The 18752-nt window shown below is 42.2% G+C and overlaps 1 protein-coding gene and 1 pseudogene across 1 annotated transcript; both read left to right on the forward strand.

The window, feature by feature from the left end:
- Positions 1-105: 105 nt before the first annotated feature.
- On the forward strand, positions 106-7361 carry LOC112222696 (acyl-CoA-binding domain-containing protein 7). The gene is made up of 4 exons (XM_024385420.2): positions 106-275; positions 2580-2697; positions 3021-3083; positions 7069-7361. Exons 1-4 carry the CDS (start codon positions 264-266, stop codon positions 7134-7136), a joined length of 261 nt encoding a protein of 86 aa, XP_024241188.1. The 5' UTR covers positions 106-263; the 3' UTR covers positions 7137-7361.
- Positions 7362-7858: 497 nt separating this feature from the next.
- On the forward strand, positions 7859-17047 carry LOC112222597 (annotated as a pseudogene).
- Positions 17048-18752: the final 1705 nt, after the last annotated feature.

The following is an 18752-nucleotide window of genomic DNA, read 5'->3' on the forward strand; positions in this document are numbered from 1 at the left end:
ATCCAATATTGACTTGCATTGATGCGAGTGTCATTTTTAAATCTTGTTTTATTTTAGCGTCCTTTACGCACCGCGTCTCAGTATGTTTGGTCAGCCAATCAGCTGTCTATCCACCCCACTGCGGTCCCGACTCCCGAGGCATTGACCGATATTTACTGTAAGCTCCCAGTCTGTTACAGCTGCAGTCAGAGCTATTCACACAGCCGAGAAGACACTTTGGGCTAATACTACCTACAGTAGCCTACGGAGTTGAACTTTGCGAGATGTCTCTTCAGGTAGGCTATGTTTTCCCTGGCGGACACATATTCTATCTGAGTGATGAGTCGATCAAGATAACGGGGTTAGGCCTACGTTTTTATAAGAGATGCGAATGGTCGACTGATGTGGTAGCTGGTGGTAGGTAGGCTTGTACATACGCATATAGACTACGTTTACCGTTATGTTCTTTATTTACTGAGTCATGCTGTGTATTGCTTTAAATGCGTATGAAATTTAGAGCTTGATTTGCTGGCCATCTCGGAATGATGCGCAATGATGCTGATGTGTATTGGATACCAGCTGCCGTCATCAACAGAGGCCCTTGAGATCAAATATTAATGTTTCTACAGACTAAGTATGCAGTGCTGTCACGCTTCCAAGACCAATAATAGCTAGGCTACTGTAACCTATTAGAATCAAACATTGCATGTACTACGTATTATAATTAAGCAATAATGTTGTTTCTGTGCTGCTCCCACTATGTATACAGCACATTTTGCAGCGTTAAATCAACACTTAAATAGTTCATTTGATCTACTATCTCGGAGTACATATGGTCCCACTCTACAGAGTGTAAAAAGTACTTTTGTTATAACACTTAAATGTAACACTACGAAAGTGTAAAAAAATAACACTGCATTAAACTTGTCAGTGTTACTCAAATGTAACACTATGAGATAACGAACTCTGTGTTATTTCTGTTCAACACTAGTGTTGATCAAGAGTTAACTCCTATTAGTGTTAAACAAAAACACTGTTACACTGTTTTGGGTTTAAAGCCTAATTTGCATATTTCACATGGTGCCTTTTCTTTTTGAGGGAATGGTAGAGTTACCACCCATGACTCCATTTGTTAGTGACAGAGACATTGTTGTTGAATTATTTCATTTTAAAGGCCTGTGGGTTTCACCAAATAATTACCTAGCTGAATGTTATCATTAAAATTAAACTTGACAATACATTACACATATCATAAGGCCTTACTTTGATGGCCTCGATTTACCCTAACACAGTGGTGTTAAGAACCTCCTGGTTTACAGGCCACATTAGGTCTGCAAGTTACATTATGGTGGCTTGCAAAGTGATGTGTAGTTCTTATTGTAATCCAGCCAGAGTTAAGTTATCCAACAGTTGGAATTTTTATTCACCCGCAACCTACATTCAGAATGACTGTCAGGGTTAGGAAACTTGATTAAAAAAAAGACAACCTAAACCATTTGAATAGGAACAACTATTTCAGTAATGGGGGGAATTAAATCTAACCAACTGATTGTATTAAAAACCTAGAGTCACAGGTCCAATATACAGGGGCTCCCGAGTGGCACTGCAGCTCAGTGCTAAAGGCGGCACTGGTTCGATTCCAGGTTGTATCACAACCAGCTGTGATTGGGAGTCCCATAGGGCGGTGCACAATTGGACCAGTGTCGTCCTGGTTTGGCTGGGGTAGGCCGTCAATGTAAATAAGAATTTGTTCTTAACTTGCCGAGTTAAATAAATATTAAATAAAAACAGGTGTGCCAAGCTTGTAGTGTCATACCCAAGAAGACGCGAGACTGTAATCGCTGCCAAAGGTGCTTCAACAAAGTACTGAGTAAAGGGTCTGAATACTTATGTAAATGTGATATCTGTTTTTAATTTTTTATAAATGTGCAAAAATGTCTAAAAACCTGTTTTCACTTTGTCATTATGGGGTATTGTGTGTAGATTGATTAAATAATTTCACCCCTCATCAATTTTAGAATAAGGCTGCAACGTAACAAAATGTGGAAAACGTGAAGGGGTCTGAATACTTTCCGAATGCACTGTACACCCCTTTTTTTCATTTTGGTTGTACATTTGATCTTCCTACAGTGTAAGTTGGCCCAAAACCAACCAGAAGAAAGTTGAAAGTTAAAACCAACCAGAAGAAAGTTGAAACAACCAGATGATTTTACAGTGTCAACCTTCTTCTGGTTGGTTTTGAGCCAACTTAAGATTACACTGTAGTCAGATTGAATGAATGTACAACCAAATAGTATTTTTGTTTTATTAAAACTGCATGTGGAACATAAATTAGTTTGGGGGTTTCCTTTCTGATTAGATGAATGTGCCCATTGTCCCATTTAGCCTTGCTGTTTTTTTTGATTGGAGATCTGTGTAAAGTAGATTATTCATGCGAACAAATTGGCATCGACAGGTCTAAATGGAATAAGGACCCACTGTTAGGCTGCTCAGTAGTGGGCAGTAATAGGCTGTAGTGCTGTAGATTAGGTTACATTCTGGAGTTCCTGTGCTGTATTGTTTTCCCACCTTTCCCTCCATTCTTCCATCTCTCCGTGCAGGCAGAGTTTGAGCGAGTAGCAGATGATGTGAAGAAGGTGAAGTCCAGACCTTCAGACCAGGAGCTGCTGGACATGTATGGTCTGTATAAGCAGGCCATATTTGGAGACATCAACATTGGTATGGAATTTTCTTTGTGCTATTTAAAACATGCTAATTGAAATACATCATTGTATAAAACATACACAAGTGAAAGGACCATTACAATTATATGGAGAGAATAACAATTATTTTAGCAAATTCTGGGTAGATAGGGCGCTCATCTCCCAGATATCAGAACACTGCTTTCCAAACTGGCCATATCAGATACCCACACTAGTATTGGTAGGACAATAGAACATAAAGCCTAACCTTAAATCTGGTCTGGTTCCTCTGAAGTTCTCTTCATTTTTTTACCAGTCACCACTGATGTCCTAAATACTGTCCTCTCTTGTTCTCCACAGACAAACCAGGCATGTTAGACATGAAGGGAAAAGCCAAGTGGGAGGCCTGGGATTCTAGGAAAGGTAAAATAAAAAGATGTTGTCTTCTCTCAGAATGTAAAAAAGGAATCGCCTCCACACTAGCCCTCCATCCTATACCCTTGTTTCAGTCTTTGGAACATTCTAATCAATGATGAACATTTAGTGAACAGAATGCTACAGCAAGGGGTAATGATAACCCCCATCTAGAGATTGTACTTGACATTGAAGGCTGCAATCACAATTCCCCAACACTTTTAACTGAATGTATACGGGTGCGTGAGTGAGGGAGAGTGTGTGTATGTGTGATGATGTTGCTCTAATTTGAATGCATGTTATCAGATTTACAGTGGTAAGAATCCAAGATGGTAGCCAGTCAGTCTGTCCGTTTGTATGTGTGATCCTTGCGAGCAGAGTTTTAAGAGTTTTTATGTTTTAATGACCCTGGTCCTGTTTACAGAAGCAAATGCTTTTTATGTGAAGGTGGATGCTGTATATAACAACTATTATTTGTATATCTCAGTCTCTATTTTACGACATTTACTTATACAAAGATTTCGGATAGAGAAGGCCTTTATTTTTTATTACACCTTTCTGGAGTTGGAGCTCGCGGTGTCAAGAGTGTCTGTCTGCTCGCAAGGCCTGCTAATGCGAGCGCAGGTGCGCATTGACGACTAGGAGCGGAGAAGCGGTTATCGGATGGAAAACCTGATGCACCGTGGGCATTGGGAAAATCTACCTTGTTATACAACGTCTACTGGTCGTTGCACACCTGTTCTGAAATACCTCTAAAAACTGGCATTATGTATATGTTACTGTGCCTGCACTTTACTCAATGCCATCCTGGATTAAATAGGCTGAATGGTCAATCGGTGAGTGAATTATCTTCGCTTTATGCCCTACAATTTTCAAACACTCCGACGAGACCATCATGTCAATACCACCAGGAACTTGGTCTCTCTGTGCAATTACATGTGTACCACTCTCAAACGCAACTGGACCTACACTTGATGGCATACTTCCAAAATCTCAAACTATTGAATTACTTTTTTTCTGTGTCGGAAAACTCGGTTCGTTTTATTGACAATGGTGCTGGCTCCGCCAAGTCCTTGCGTATTGGGCAACTGAGGTGTATTGTTGTGCTTTTATTGATGATCTCTGGTAATGTGCGACCAAACCCTGGGCCCTGTAGATACCATGCAATCTTTACCGACTCCATATGATTTTAAAAACAGAGCAGGTTTTGGCCTCTTGCATGTTAATGTCAGAAGAATATATATATATTTTTAAAATAGACATGATTAGAATATGGGCCAAATCGACAAAAATGCAGACGTAATGGTTTTATCAGAAACTTGGCTAAAGAAATCTGTGTCAAATAACTGGATTTTTATTGATGGGTACACGGTTTTTTAGAACGGATTGGATTAGTAAAGAACGAGTGATTTATGTTAAATCCGAGTTTAACACCTCTGAAATTCTCTCGATTACCATAGCCAAACATTTTTAATTGCTTGCGGTTAAAGTGAACATATATATAAGGACTCCCAAATCACCGTCGTCGGCTGCTACAGACCGCCCTCGGCTTCGGGACTCGCACTAAACTCTCTTTCTGATGTCCTGCACAAGCTAAATGACCCGGAATTCCTTATTTGAGAATATTTGAACTGGGACATGCTTACATCTGTATCTGACTCTTTTAAAGAACTGTGTGACTCTCTGAATCTCGCTCAAATTAATTAATGCGCCTACAAAACCGAATCCCAGAGCACCTAACAAATCAACGCTATTGGACACTATTCTAACGAATACCCCTCACAAATACACATCGACTGGGATATTCTGTAATGATGTCAGTGATCACTGTGCAATTGCTTGTTAGAAATACAAAAGTGACCAAACCCCGTTATATTTTTAAAATACATTTTAGACAGTTTGATGAGCAAGCGTTCTTACATGAGCTGTACCATAATATTGACAGTAAGTCTGATTCCCGATGTTGACACTGCCTGGGACTATTTTTATATGATATTTGTGATAAGCATACCCATGTGAAGAAATGTGGAAGGAACAATCCCTGGTTTTCAGATAACTTGGCAGAATTCATTAGAAAGAGAGATCTCTTGGGCTCAAGTTAGACATACAAATGCTTCTGTTGACTGGGCCTCCCTCAGAGCCTAAGAAACAAATGCCCAGGATTGATCAGGAAGTCCGAATCAGATTACTATTTAAATGCAGTCACAAAGAACCTAAACAACCCTACCAAGTTCTGGAAGCTAATCAGATCAGTGTCGGGTTCTAATGTATCCCCTGGCCTTCCTGACTATTTAATGATGGATTCTAATGAAGTGAAGGATAAAGCCCATATTGTAGGGGTTTCAACAAGCACTTCATATCTGCTGGTTCAGTTTTTGATAATGGTGGGTCCCAGGCCTCTGTTACAGTCAACTATGATATAGGCCCTCGTGAAACATTTTAACTTTGAGCCTGTTCCTTATACTGAGGTCTATAAAGCACTAAAGGCTATAGACACCAAAAAGTCTGCAGGTCCAGACAACCTGGACCCCTACCTCTTAAAGATAGCAGCTGGTATTATTACTGAACCTGTGGCTCACATTTTCAACTTGTCTCTTGAACAATTCCATACCCAGCATTTGGAAATCAGCTTATGTCCCCCTATCCCTCAGATGCCAATAACTATCGTCCTATCTCTAAACTCCCTATCCTGGCCAAGGTCTATGAATCCCTAGTGAACTCGCAGCTCTTTTTAAATTTTTTATCAAAGGTCTTTGATTCAGTTGACCATGAATTATTGCTAGCTAGACTCAGAAACATTGATCTCAGTAAAGGGGCAGTATATTGGTTTAGGAACTATCTTTCTGACAACACAATGTGTATATACAGACAATCACAAGTCTAGCTTTCTTGAGATTAATAGAGGTGTGCCTCAGGGTTCTATTTTAGCTCCTGTGTTCTCAATTTTTATTAATGATTTGGGAAATGGGATGCAACCAGCAAAGTTACATCTATATGCAGATGATACAGTCATATATTCACGTGCTCCTTCTCTGGTTCAGGCTGTTGAAGAGCTCCAGACTGCTTTCAGTCACAGCAGGCCTCCCTTTATAGCCTCAAACTGGTCTTGAATATACAAAAAAACTAAATTCATGACCTTTACCAGAGCTAGAACTCGGCCAGAGAAGGTTAGCATTGTCACATCTGGTGGCTTATCCATTGAAAAGTGTCTTCCTACAAATAAATAGGTATTTGGTTGGATGACAAGTTGTCCTTTAAAGTTCATGTGGATAATCTTGTGACAAAGCTTAAATTGAAATTGGTTTTTTATCTTAGTAATAAGGCTTGCTTCCCGCTTATGGCTAGAAAGAAGCTTGTTCAGGCCACTATTCTTTCTGTAATTGATTATGGTGACTTGTTGTATATGCTCACAACCTCCTCCATCTTACAGAGACTGGACTCTGTTTATCGTGCATCCTTGGGCTTTATCACTCACCCACCATTGCACATTGTACCAAATGGTGGGTTGGACCTCACTTTATATGTGCAGAAATATCCATTTGTATGTGTTCATCTACAAAGCCCTTTTGGGTAAACTCCCTCTTTACCTCTGTAGTCTGGTCTCCTTCACCACCAACAGTTACCATTCCCGGTCTGCTAGGTGGTTGCTACTTAAAGTCCCCAGGACATTCACAGTATTAGGCAAGACTGCCTTCTCTTCTTGTGCACCAGATGCATAGAATAATCTACAATCCATGCTTCATCTAGATATGTTAGTGCCACTGAATGAATTTAAAATATTGATGGGAGACTCTGTTACGGAGGAGTGTAGTAAGTGCTTTTTTTTAGTCTGGATCATGTTGTTGTATTGTTGTCTGTTTTTATTTTGTAATGGGATTGTTGATTGTTGCTGCCTTCTTGGCCAGGTCTCCCTTGAAAAAGAGACTGGGTCTCAATGGGCTTTTCCTGGTTAAATAAAAAATATAAATGTTGAATTTGTGTTCTTATTTTCTAGGTATGTCCAAGGAGGATGCCATGACAGCTTACATCGCACTTGCTAAGGAGATCATCAGCAAATACTAATATGATGATGAAGTCGTATCCAGGGTGTGACTAGAAATGGTTATTATGAGGAGAGCTGTATCTCATTCAGCCACAAGCCATAGGTTATGAGAATCTACTGCACTAGGAACATGATACATTTTTTCTCCTTAGATTGACCTTTCTTGACTTTTAAAATTTGATATAAACCCCTGTGCACTTTTGGGATGTTGAATTTATGATTTAATAAAACATTGTTTTAAATTACGCTCAGTCTGTTTTATTTGTAGATCTATGATGATAAATGAGGGAAATATTCTGTATTTTATATGTTCCTGTCTTCTTACCTCTAAAGATGACACACACTATTGAGATATCAACACGGAGTGATTCATTAACAATGCACATGCACAAGCTCACTAAGCATGAAAACATAATGAACGGTGTTTCCCATAACATTATTTTATCAAATAATGAGTTTTTAAAGGGTAGCTCTCTCTCACTCACTCAGACAAGTAAAGTCAGCACCACCCCCTATTGCTCTGCGGCCCTCGTTATAAGTATCTCTGCTATTAAGCCCTGTTGGCCACCACAAGAATTGCAGGGCTAGTTTGCAGCCTAGGTTGAAAATAACAGTCATTATTTTTAACCTAGGTTGCAGCTAGGAGCTTTTATTTACATGGTTGCCTGGAAATCACATTTCTGGAACAGACTTGAGCCTCACTTCCTGTTTATGTGCCTTTGTAGCAGAGACGGTATGGAAATTCCATTATCTCTGTTGTAGCTAGCTGGTATGCAATGAAATGGCGCTTGCTACTGAAGTTAGCCCAATTTTTTCCTATGGCTTAAAGCTAGCTATGTTATATAAGTGTTTTCTACTTCTTTATTATGTATGTAAACACATTGGTCGACAAGACGGAGCCATGAAGGTCAGACAGCATGGTTGTTCAGGAGAGGGTTTTAAAACCGACACGGTTGATTGGCCAGACAGCAACGGTACCACTGAACGACGTTAGCAAGTAAGTTAGCGAGCTAGCTAAGTGTGCTGAGACTTGCGTTACATCGACGGACTTCCATCGCCTGTTCCAATACGGTTCGTGACTGCACTGTAAAAACTTGCCATAACAAACACAAGGACTGGGTCAGATATAATGTTTCACCAACTTCCATTGAGAGATCCGACCGATTGAGACTATGGCAAGTTGCCCTGAACATTGACGCCAATACTCCGACTGACGACCTCAGAAAGTTACTAGTATGCTCAGAACATTTTTCCAGGGGACTATTATGAGTGAATGGAAATGTCAAGCAGTAAGATTAAAAGTTATGTCCCATCAGTAGGCATTCTATGCACGACATGTAGGCAAGCCATATAAACGGACATATGTTTTCTAATTCTTTATTATTGTGTTAAGAGGGAGCCATCGAGGACAGACGTCATGGTTGGTCAGGAAAGGGTGTTAACACAGTCACTGTTGATAGGCCAGACGCCAGGCAGCAGTGCCACTGAAGAATGTTGTCTGTCCATTGAGGAGGACCAGTGCGTAAACATTCAGTCCAGAAGCTCAGATGAGTTAAACCACAGAGAACAGGTTATGATGCTGCTGTGTGAGATGGGTTTCAGCATGCATATGAATCAAACACACTTCATCATGTAGCCAATAACACTGATCTCTGTTTTCTTTTGATTAGGTGAGTGAAGTGTCAGTGGGCCTGCCGCGTGAATACAAAGACGTAGACAACAGTTGTTCCCTGAGGATGGAGAGGAACGGGTCTGTGAAGCAGGAGACTATAAGTGTTGCCTCCTATAGCGAGGAAGAGAAGAAGCTGTTGGTTGCCATGGTGTTTGAGAAGGGGGAACTGGAGCTGACTGGCTCTCTGGTGATGGAGGTGACTGAGGATCTACAGTAAAGTGATGCACTGCACCCAACAGGGAGGAAAGGGCTCTGTACCTAGAGGAGGAGAAAGGAGATGAGAGACAGACAGATGAAGGGACTGCCCAGCAGAGAGGAGCAGCAGGCTAATGCTGAGTGGGAACCCTCATTGGAGCCGGAGGTGATTTTAGATTCTGCGAGCGAGAGATGGAGCGCAAGAGACGGAGCGAGCGAGCGAGCCAGCCAGCCAGCCAGCCTACACTCCACGCCGACACAGGAAGCTGTGTGTGTGATGGCCAGCCTGGGGAGCCCGTTGGGTTTGACAAACTCTGCATGCGGTTCCACGACCTCGACAGTTATGAGGAGCACGTCCGTCGAGAGCACTCCAAACGCTCACGGCCTCTCTGTCCAGACTCAGTGTGGAGCACCAGTGTGAACAAGTTCAAGCTGTTCTGTCTGTGGGAAGCGCTGCGTGGATGAAGCTGGCCTCAAGCATCACCAGAGGCTTCACCATCAAGAGCATGTCTACCCCTGTAAGTTCTGCCTCAAGCACTTCAAGGCCAGGAAGACAAGCAGACCCATGAGAAGGACGACCACCAGGTCAAAAAGTTGCACTATAGGTGCTCCAAATGCCCCTGGGGATTTTACAACATCTTGAAACGGAACCGCCATTTCAGAGAGCATGAGCCAAGAGACATTTGTAACACGTGCTACAAGGAATTCCCCCAACTTAGCAAACTTGAGAAGCACGAGCTGAGCCACAGTGACAACAAATCTTTCAGGTAGGTGTTTTATACTGCATACTCTTTTAGTTTGATACTGAACACATCTCCCTCTGAAATGTATGTTTTGTTTGTTTGTATTATCAGCTGAAAGTAGACTGCAAAGTGTTAATGTTTTCCATTGCGTTCTGCTCCTGCTAGGTGTCAGGTGTGCCAGCGTTCCTTTGCCCAGGCCAGCCAGCTGAAGTCTTACCTGCACGTCCACACTGGGTAGAGGACCTTCAAATTCCAGCGCTGCGTCAAGAGCTTTAACCACAACGTCAGCCTCAAGAACCTCGTCACACGCTATCACCAAGGGGAGAGTGGGGAGGGAGGGAGGTGCGAGAGCGGAGGAGCAGGCGACAGTGGAACTATGAACCTGAGGAGGAGGAGCGTCAGAGTGAGAGTGATTCTGACTTTGACCTGGAGGAAGAGGAGAAGACCGGGAGTAAAGGGAAAGGTAGTCGAGGAGGGGGGCACTGGTAGAAGCCTCTAGGAGAGATACAGTGGGGCAAAAAATTATTTAGTCAGCCACCAACTGTGCAAGTTCTCCCACTTAAAAAGATGAGAGAGGCCTGTAATTTTCATCATAGGTAGACTTCAACTATTTCAGACAAAATTACAATTACACAAAATTACACAAAATTACAATTACACAAGGACTCTAAGGGACATGCATATACTTACAATTCTAACAGCTTTTTTGTTAGTAGAGCATTTAACCGTCTTAAAATACAGTTAAATTTATTTTTGTAGGGTATGAAAATGTGGTTTTCTGTTTGTAAATTTAAATTTGTGTATATGAAATTTGGCCAAAAGTATAATGAAATTAATTACATAAAAATGTTTCAGCTTATTTCTATTGTATGTAAAGAATCCAAACAGCACATCTCTCCACAATAGTGTAAAATCTTCATAAAAGTGTTCAATTACAAACCTACTGATGTCTTGCCACAGTTTTCTTACATGCACGCAATGCCAAAAAAAGATGCAACACTGTTTCTGGGTGGTCATTACAAAAGGAGCAATTTGAGTTGATGTTTTCCTTAAACTTCTTCATATAGTGGTTGGCAGGATAATATTTATGAATAATTTAAAGGAAACTTCCTTAATTTTGTTAACAAGTAGGTATGTGTGTGGCAACATCCAAACTTTTTTCCAACAGATATTATCAATAAATCCATTCCAATAAGGCATGACATAAGGTATAGATACAACATCCTGCTGAAACAAGGATCGTATCGCTCTGTTGTTGAATGGACCAAACGAGAAACAAATCTTTACTACTGATGAGTCAACAGGGTCAATAGAAGGTAGGCTCTGAGGGGCAGGTCTTGACACGTTCCTGAATAACATAGCAACACCTGAGGGAATGGCATCTAAAACAATTGCAATATCTTTAGGTGTTACAGGGACCTTGTAAAGTGATAAGAATTCTTTATAACTGAGTAAAATACCCTCTGCATTTACCAGTTGGCTCACCAATAGGATATAGGATAGGATAAAATGTGTTTGTAAATTAAGGACCATGACAAGAAAACCTACCGATGAAAAGCAGAAAGTTTCACTGGAACTTTGTCAATATTATAATTGCAAAACAACATGAAGTTAAGGCCACCAAAAGTAGAGAAGACATGATGAGGAATAAAATTCCAGATATAAGTGGGTCTTCTTAGGAATTGTTTTATCCAATTGATCTTAAAATTATTATTTAAAGTAGTAAAGTCCAGAAAATTCAGTCCACCATTCTCATAAGTGTTCATTACAACAGTTTTCCTAATGTAATGGGTACGGTTTCTCCAAAGAAAGTTGAAAAGCATCTGGTCTATCTCCTTGCTTATTTTACTGTCAAGATATAAAGATAGAGCACCATATGTTATTCTAGAGATACCTTCAGCCTTGGTTATTAGGACTCTACCTTTTAAAGATAAGTCCCTCTGTAGTCATTGATTTAGTTTCTTCTGGGGTTTTTTCATAAGAGGGTTAACATTTAGTAAGCCTCTAGACTTCTGATCCTTTGTAGTGGTTATGCCTAAATATGTAAGTTCTTTTACTGGAATACCATAATATGAAGGTGTCACACAATCTTTGACAGCCATGAGTTCACATTTATTAATGTTTAAGATATAGACCAGACGCTTTGGAAAAGGATTGTATCACATTGATCGATATGGGAATTTGGTTAGCGTCTTTCAGACAAAGTGTAGTATCGTCAGCCAGCTGGCTTATAATAATTTCTTTATCAGCTATGGAAATACCTTGTACAGGACTATTATTTAAAGAATTTGCAAGAAGTTGGGCGATTAATAAAAACCGGTACGGAGAGATAGGACAACTTTGCCTAATTCCTCTCTTTAACTCAAATCTAGGTGAGGTGCCATATTTCAATTTGATAGAGCTGTTACCATTTGCATAGAGAGTCTTAATAGCCTTACAGAAAAAAATCCCAAAGCCAAGTCTCTCAAGGGAGTGGAAGAGAAACTGATGCTCTACTGTGTCAAATGCTATATAAAAACCTAAAAATAATATGAAGCTATCCTCAGTTATTAGGTCTGAGTAGTCAAGTATGTCTAATACTAGTCTGACATTGTTAGAAATATGTCTGTTCCTCATGAAGCCAGACTGTGTTTCATCAATAATTGCATCCAGGACTTCTTTAATTATTTTTGCAAGTAGTAAGGCGGCATGCACTTACACGATTGTTTGCGGACCTCCTTGACATAGAAGAAGACTCAGCTGAGTCACAGCGAGAAAGGGATTAGTTATAAATATCTTTGAATGAGTCCTTTAACAATCCCTATATTTAGACGTCTGTCAACATGGCTGACTCCCAGAAGCATCCGTTAATTGTATACCTCAGTAATCCTGCACCACCAGAGACCGCTTTAAAACCTACAATAATTCAATCAGCATCCAAGAAGCAGGACAACAAGTCCCGTGGACAGACCCGAGTAAATTTAAGTGTTTCATTTTAATGATGGCGCGTAAAATTCTCTCTCCCCTCCTACGCGTGAACGAGCACACACATCTTCATTGCTGCGACTTGCTAGTTGAGGTTTCTGCTCTTCACTCCATTGTCAGTTTAGCCTGCATTTCACTGATCCCAGTAGCATTTATTTGATTTTTGTCCTTCAAGGCAGCTGTCAATGTTCACGTTAGGCTGCGTTTTTATTTTATGGAGGTTTGATCGCGGGGGAGGCACTAGTAATGTCTGCACTTTTCGGTTTGGTTATTTGTTTTAAGTGTATTAGTCTGTAAAGAAATATTGGGAAAGAAAGCTTGGGGCCTTGGCTCTGAACCTGTGCAACTGGGTCCTGGACTTCCTTACTTCTGCAGAGCAGAAGGCCCCATGGTATTGAACAACAGGGGAACTATACAGCAACATGCACCAAGGCATGCGTGTCACCAGCTGGATCCAGAAATTCTTCAAGTGAAGAACGGCACTGTGCAAGTAGGCCACACACGCTCACAGAACGGCACTGTGCAAGTAGGCCACACACGCTCACAGAACGGGACTGTGCAAGTAGGCCACACACGCTCACAGAACGGGACTGTGAGTGCTGAAGCGCGTAAAAATAGTCTGTCCTCCTCAACACTCACTACCAAGTTCCAAACTGCCTCTGGAAGCAACGTCAGCACAATTACTGTTCATCGGGATCTTCATGAAATGGGTTTCCGTGGCCGAGCAGCCGCACAGAAGCCTAAGATCACCATGCGCAATGCCATACGCAGGCAGGAGTGGCGTAAAGCTCGCCGCCATTGGACTCTGGAGCAGTGGAAACGCCTTCTCTAGAGTGATGAATCACGCTTTACCATCTGGCAGTCCGACAGATGAATATCAATCGCTGGTTGACAACTGTTTTCTGCCCCTCCCAAATGATAGAATTTGTAGATAATTGGCCCTCTTTCTGGGACTCACCCACAAACAGGACCAAGCCTGACCTGCTGAGGAGTGATGGACTCCATCCTAGCTGGAGGGGTGCTCTCATCTTATCTACCAACATAGACAGGGCTCTAACTCCTCTAGCTCCACAATGAAATAGGGTGCAGGCCAGGCAGCAGGCTGTTAGCCAGCCTGCCAGCATAGTGGAGTCTGCCACCAGCACAGTCAGTGTAGTCAGCTCAGCTATCACCATTGAGACCGTGTCTGTGCCTCGACCTAGGTTGGGCAAAACTAAACATGGCGGTGTTCGCCTTAGCAATCTCACTAGGATAAAGACCTCCTCTATTCCTGTCATTATTGAAAGAGATCATGATACCTCACATCTCAAAATAGGGCTCCTTAATGTTAGATCCCTTACTTCAAAGGCAATTATAGTCAATGAACTAATCACTGATCATAATCTTGATGTGATTGACCTGACTGAAACATGGCTTAAGCCTGATGAATTTACTGTGTTAAATGAGGCCTCACCTCCTGGCTACACTAGTGACCATATCCCCCTGTGCATCCCGCAAAGGCGGAGGTGTTGCTAACATTTACGATAGCAAATTTCAATTTACAAAAAAAAAAAGACGTTTTCGTCTTTTGAGCTTCTAGTCATGAAATCTATGCAGCCTACTCAATCACTTTTTATAGCTACTGTTTACAGGCCTCCTGGGCCATATGCAGCATTCCTCATTGAGTTCCCTGAGTCTTATTGGACCTTGTAGTCATAGCAGATAATATTCTAATCTTTGGTGACTTTAATATTCACATGGAAAAGTCCACAGACCCACTCCAAAAGGCTTTCAGAGCCATCATCGACTCAGTGGGTTTTGTCCAACATGTCTCTGGACCCACTCACTGTCACAGTCATACTCTGGACCTAGTTTTGTCCCATGGAATAAATGTTGTGGATCTTAATGTTTTTCCTCATAATCCTGGACTATTGGACCACCATTTTATTATGTTTGTAATTGCAACAAATAATCTGCTCAGACCCCAACCAAGGAACATCAAAAGTCGTACTATAAATTCACAGACAACACAAAGATTCCTTGATGTCCTTCCAGACTCCCTCTGTCTACCCAAGGACACCAGAGGACAAAAATCAGTTAACCAGTTAACCACCTAACATTTCTCATAAGAAACTAGCTCCCTGGTACACAGAAAATACCCGAGCTCTGAAGCAAGCTTCCAGAAAATTGGAACGGAAATGGCGCCACACCAAACTGGAAGTCTTCCGACTAGCTTGGAAAGACAGTACCGTGCAGTATCGAAGAGCCCTTACTGCTGCTCGATCATCCTATTTTTCCAACTTAATTGAGGAAAATAAGAACAATCCGAAATTCCTTTTTGATACTGTCGCAAAGCTAACTAAAAAGCAGCATTCCCCAAGAGACGCTCAAGTGTTTTAGTACTATATCTCTTGACACAATGATGAAAATAATCATGGCTTCTAAACCTTCAAGCTGCATACTGGACCCTATTCCAACTAAACTACTGAAAGAGCTGCTTCCTGTGCTTGGCCCTCCTATGTTGAACATAATAAACGGCTCTCTATCCACCGGATGTGTACCAAACTCACTAAAAGTGGCAGTAATAAAGCCTCTCTTGAAAAAGCCAAACCTTGACCCAGAAAATATAAAAAACTATCGGCCTATATCGAATCTTCCATTCCTCTCAAAACTTTTAGAAAAGGCTGTTGCGCAGCAACTCACTGCCTTCCTGAAGACAAACAATGTATACGAAATGCTTTCAGTCTGGTTTTAGACCCCATCATAGCACTGAGACTGCACTTGTGAAGGTGGTAAATAACCTTTTAATGGCATCAGACCGAGGCTCTGCATCTGTCCTTGTGCTCCTAGACCTTAGTGCTGCTTTTGATACCATCGATCACCACATTCTTTTGGAGAGATTGGAAACCCAAATTGGTTTACACGGACAAGTTCTGGCCTGGTTTAGATCTTATCTGTCGGAAAGATATCAGTTTGTCTCTGTGAATGGTTTGTCCTCTGACAAATCAACTGTAAATTTCGGTGTTCCTCAAGGTTCCGTTTTAGGACCACTATTGTTTTCACTATATATTTTACCTCTTGGGGATGTAATTCGTAAACATAATGTTAACTTTCACTGCTATGCGGATGACACACAGCTGTACATTTCAATGAAACATGGTGAAGCCCCAAAATTGCCCTCGCTAGAAGCATGTGTTTAAGACATAAGGAAGTGGATGGCTGCAAACTTTCTACTTTTAAACTCGGACAAAACAGAGATGCTTGTTCTAGGTCCCAAGAAACAAAGAGATCTTCTGTTGAATCTGACAATTAATCTTAATGGTTGTACAGTCGTCTCAAATAAAACTGTGAAGGACCTCGGCGTTACTCTGGAACCTGATCTCTCTTTTGAAGAACATATCAAGACTGTTTCAAGGACAGCTTTATTCCATCTACGTAACATTGCGAAAATCAGAAACTTTCTGTCCAAAAATTATGCAGAAAAATTAATCCATGCTTCTGTCACTTCTAGGTTAGACTACTGCAATGCTCTACTTTCCGGCTACCCGGATAAAGCACTAAATAAACTTCAGTTAGTGCTAAATACGGCTGCTAGAATCCTGACTAGAACCAAAAAATTTGATCAGGGCTTTTTCCTATAGAGCTCCATTTTTATGGAATGGTCTGCCTACCCGTGTGAGAGACGCAAACTCGGTTTCAACCTTTAAGTCTTTACTGAAGACTCTTCTCTTCAGTGGGTCATATGATTGAGTGTAGTCTGGCCCAGGAGTGTGTAGGTGAACGGAAAGGCTCTGGAGCAACGAACCGGCCTTGCTGTCTCTGCCTGGCCGGTTTCCCTCTTTCCACTGGGATTCTCTGCCTCTAACCCTATTACTGGGGCTGAGTCACTGGCTTACTAGGGCTCTTTCATACCGTCCCTAGGAGGGGTGCGTCAAGTCACTGATGTGATCTTCCTGTCTGGGTTGGCGCCCCCCCTTGGGTTGTGCCGTGGCGGAGATCTTTGTGGGCTATACTCGGCCTTGTCTCAGGATGGTAAGTTGGTGGTTGAAGATACTCCTCTAGTGGTGTGGGGGCTGTGCTTTGGCAAAGTGGGTGGGGTTATATCCTTCCTGTTTGGCCCTGTCCGGGGGTGTCATCGGATGGGGCCACAGTGTCTCCTGACCCCTCCTGTCTCAGCCTCCAGTATTTATGCTGCAGTAGTTTATGTGTCGGGGGGGCTATGGTCAGTTTGTTATATCTGGAGTACTTCTCCTGTCCTATTCGGTGTCCTGTGTGAATTTAAGTGTGCTCTCTCTAATTCTCTCTTTCTCTCTTTCTCTCTCTCGGAGGACCTGAGCCCTAGGACCATGCCTCAGGACTACCTGACATGATGACTCCTTGCTGTCCCCAGTCCACCTGGCCGTGCTGCTGCTGCAGTTTCAACTGTTCTGCCTTATTATTATTATTGGACCATGCTGGTCATTTATGAACATTTGAACATCTTGGCCATGTTCTGTTATAATCTCCACCCGGCACAGCCAGAAGAGGACTGGCCACCCCACATAGCCTGGTTCCTCTCTAGGTTTCTTCCTAGGTTTTGGCCTTTCTAGGGAGTTTTTCCTAGCCACCGTGCTTCTACACCTGCATTGCTTGCTGTTTGGGGTTTTAAGCTGGGTTTCTGTACAGCACTTTGAGATATCAGCTGATGTACGAAGGAATATAAATAAATCTGATTTGATTTTGATTTGATCTGGGTTTGGCGGATTCCAGGAGAATGCTACCTACCCCCAATGCATAGTGCCAACTGTAAGGTTTGGTGTTTTTTAGGGTTAGGCCCTATAGTTCCAGTGAAGGGAAATCTTAACTCTACAGCATACAATCTCATTCTAAATGATTATGTGCTTCCAACTTTGTGTCAACAGTTTGGGGAAGGCCCTTTCCTGTTTCAGCATGACAATGCCCCCATGCACAAAGCGTTTTGGTTTGTCAATTGCTGTGGAAGAACTTGACTGGCCTGCACAGAGCCCTGAACTGAAACCCATCAAACACCTTTGGGATGAATTGGAACGCCGACTGCGAGCCAAGGTAATCGGCCAACATCAGTACCTAACCTCACTAATGCTCTTGTGGCTGAATGGAAGCAAGTCCCTGCAGCAATGTTCCAACCTTTAGTGGAAAGCCTTCCCAGAAGAGTAAAGGCTGTTATAGCAGCAAAGGGGGACTAACTCCATATGAGTGACCATGATTTTGGAATAAGATGTTAAACGAGCAGGTGTCCACATACTTTTGGTAATTTAGTGTATTTTAATCCAGGCATGTTCCTAGACGATAAGATTGTGTGATGATGTGAATGACTGAGGAACATTCCATCGGTCTCTTCCAAATATGCTAATGTATATGAATTTGCAAGAGCCAAGTGGCAGGAAATTACACCTTTTTTTCCAAATTTGACGCGGGTTAGCTGCCCCCCCCACACACACACACACACACACACAACCTGTTGCCCCCTCCCTCCCCAGAAGATATTATCATGAACATCAACTGCCTGCTGCAGCTGTTTCAGCGGTGTGAGCAGTGCAGCTGTGAGTGTGATCAAGACGCAGAGTGACAGGACGTGCCTCTCTGTAAACCAACACTGCCGTAGCTGCAACCACCTCAGGACATGGGCAAGCAACCAGTCTGTTTTCCAAACAACACACAGAGGAAATGGAGAAGAGCCACAGAACACCCAGGTTGGTATTTCAGGATTAACAGTTGATATTGTGAGGTAACTAACTTCAGTTGTTTGTATTCTGTGGTATCTCTAGCTCTGACAGAATTATCACTCCAATAATGGTGTATGCCTTGCTAAGGTGGCTGAGGTGCATGTGGCTCTGCCATCTGAGGACACACATGAGGCCCTGGAGCTGACCGGCTCTCTGGAAATGGAGGTGACCGTAGACCAGCCACCAAGACCAGGGGGAAGTGGCTCATCATTGGTGAGGTGGAAGAAGAAGGGGAACAAAGGAGCTGAGGAGATCAAGAAAGTGACTGAGGTGGTGTTGGACAGTGAGATGGACAGTGCACGAAGTCAGGATGAAAATAGTCTGTCCTTACAGGAGAAT

This window comes from Oncorhynchus tshawytscha, unplaced genomic scaffold (genome assembly GCF_018296145.1).
Source record: "Oncorhynchus tshawytscha isolate Ot180627B unplaced genomic scaffold, Otsh_v2.0 Un_scaffold_17_pilon_pilon, whole genome shotgun sequence".
NCBI lineage: Eukaryota > Metazoa > Chordata > Actinopteri > Salmoniformes > Salmonidae > Oncorhynchus > Oncorhynchus tshawytscha.

Coding starts and splice junctions, on each gene's coding strand:
- LOC112222696 (XM_024385420.2), top strand. Junction 2,698..3,020: donor ATTTGGAGACATCAACATTG/GTATGGAATTTT, acceptor TGTTCTCCACAG/ACAAACCAGGCATGTTAGAC. Junction 3,084..7,068: donor GGCCTGGGATTCTAGGAAAG/GTAAAATAAAAA, acceptor CTTATTTTCTAG/GTATGTCCAAGGAGGATGCC.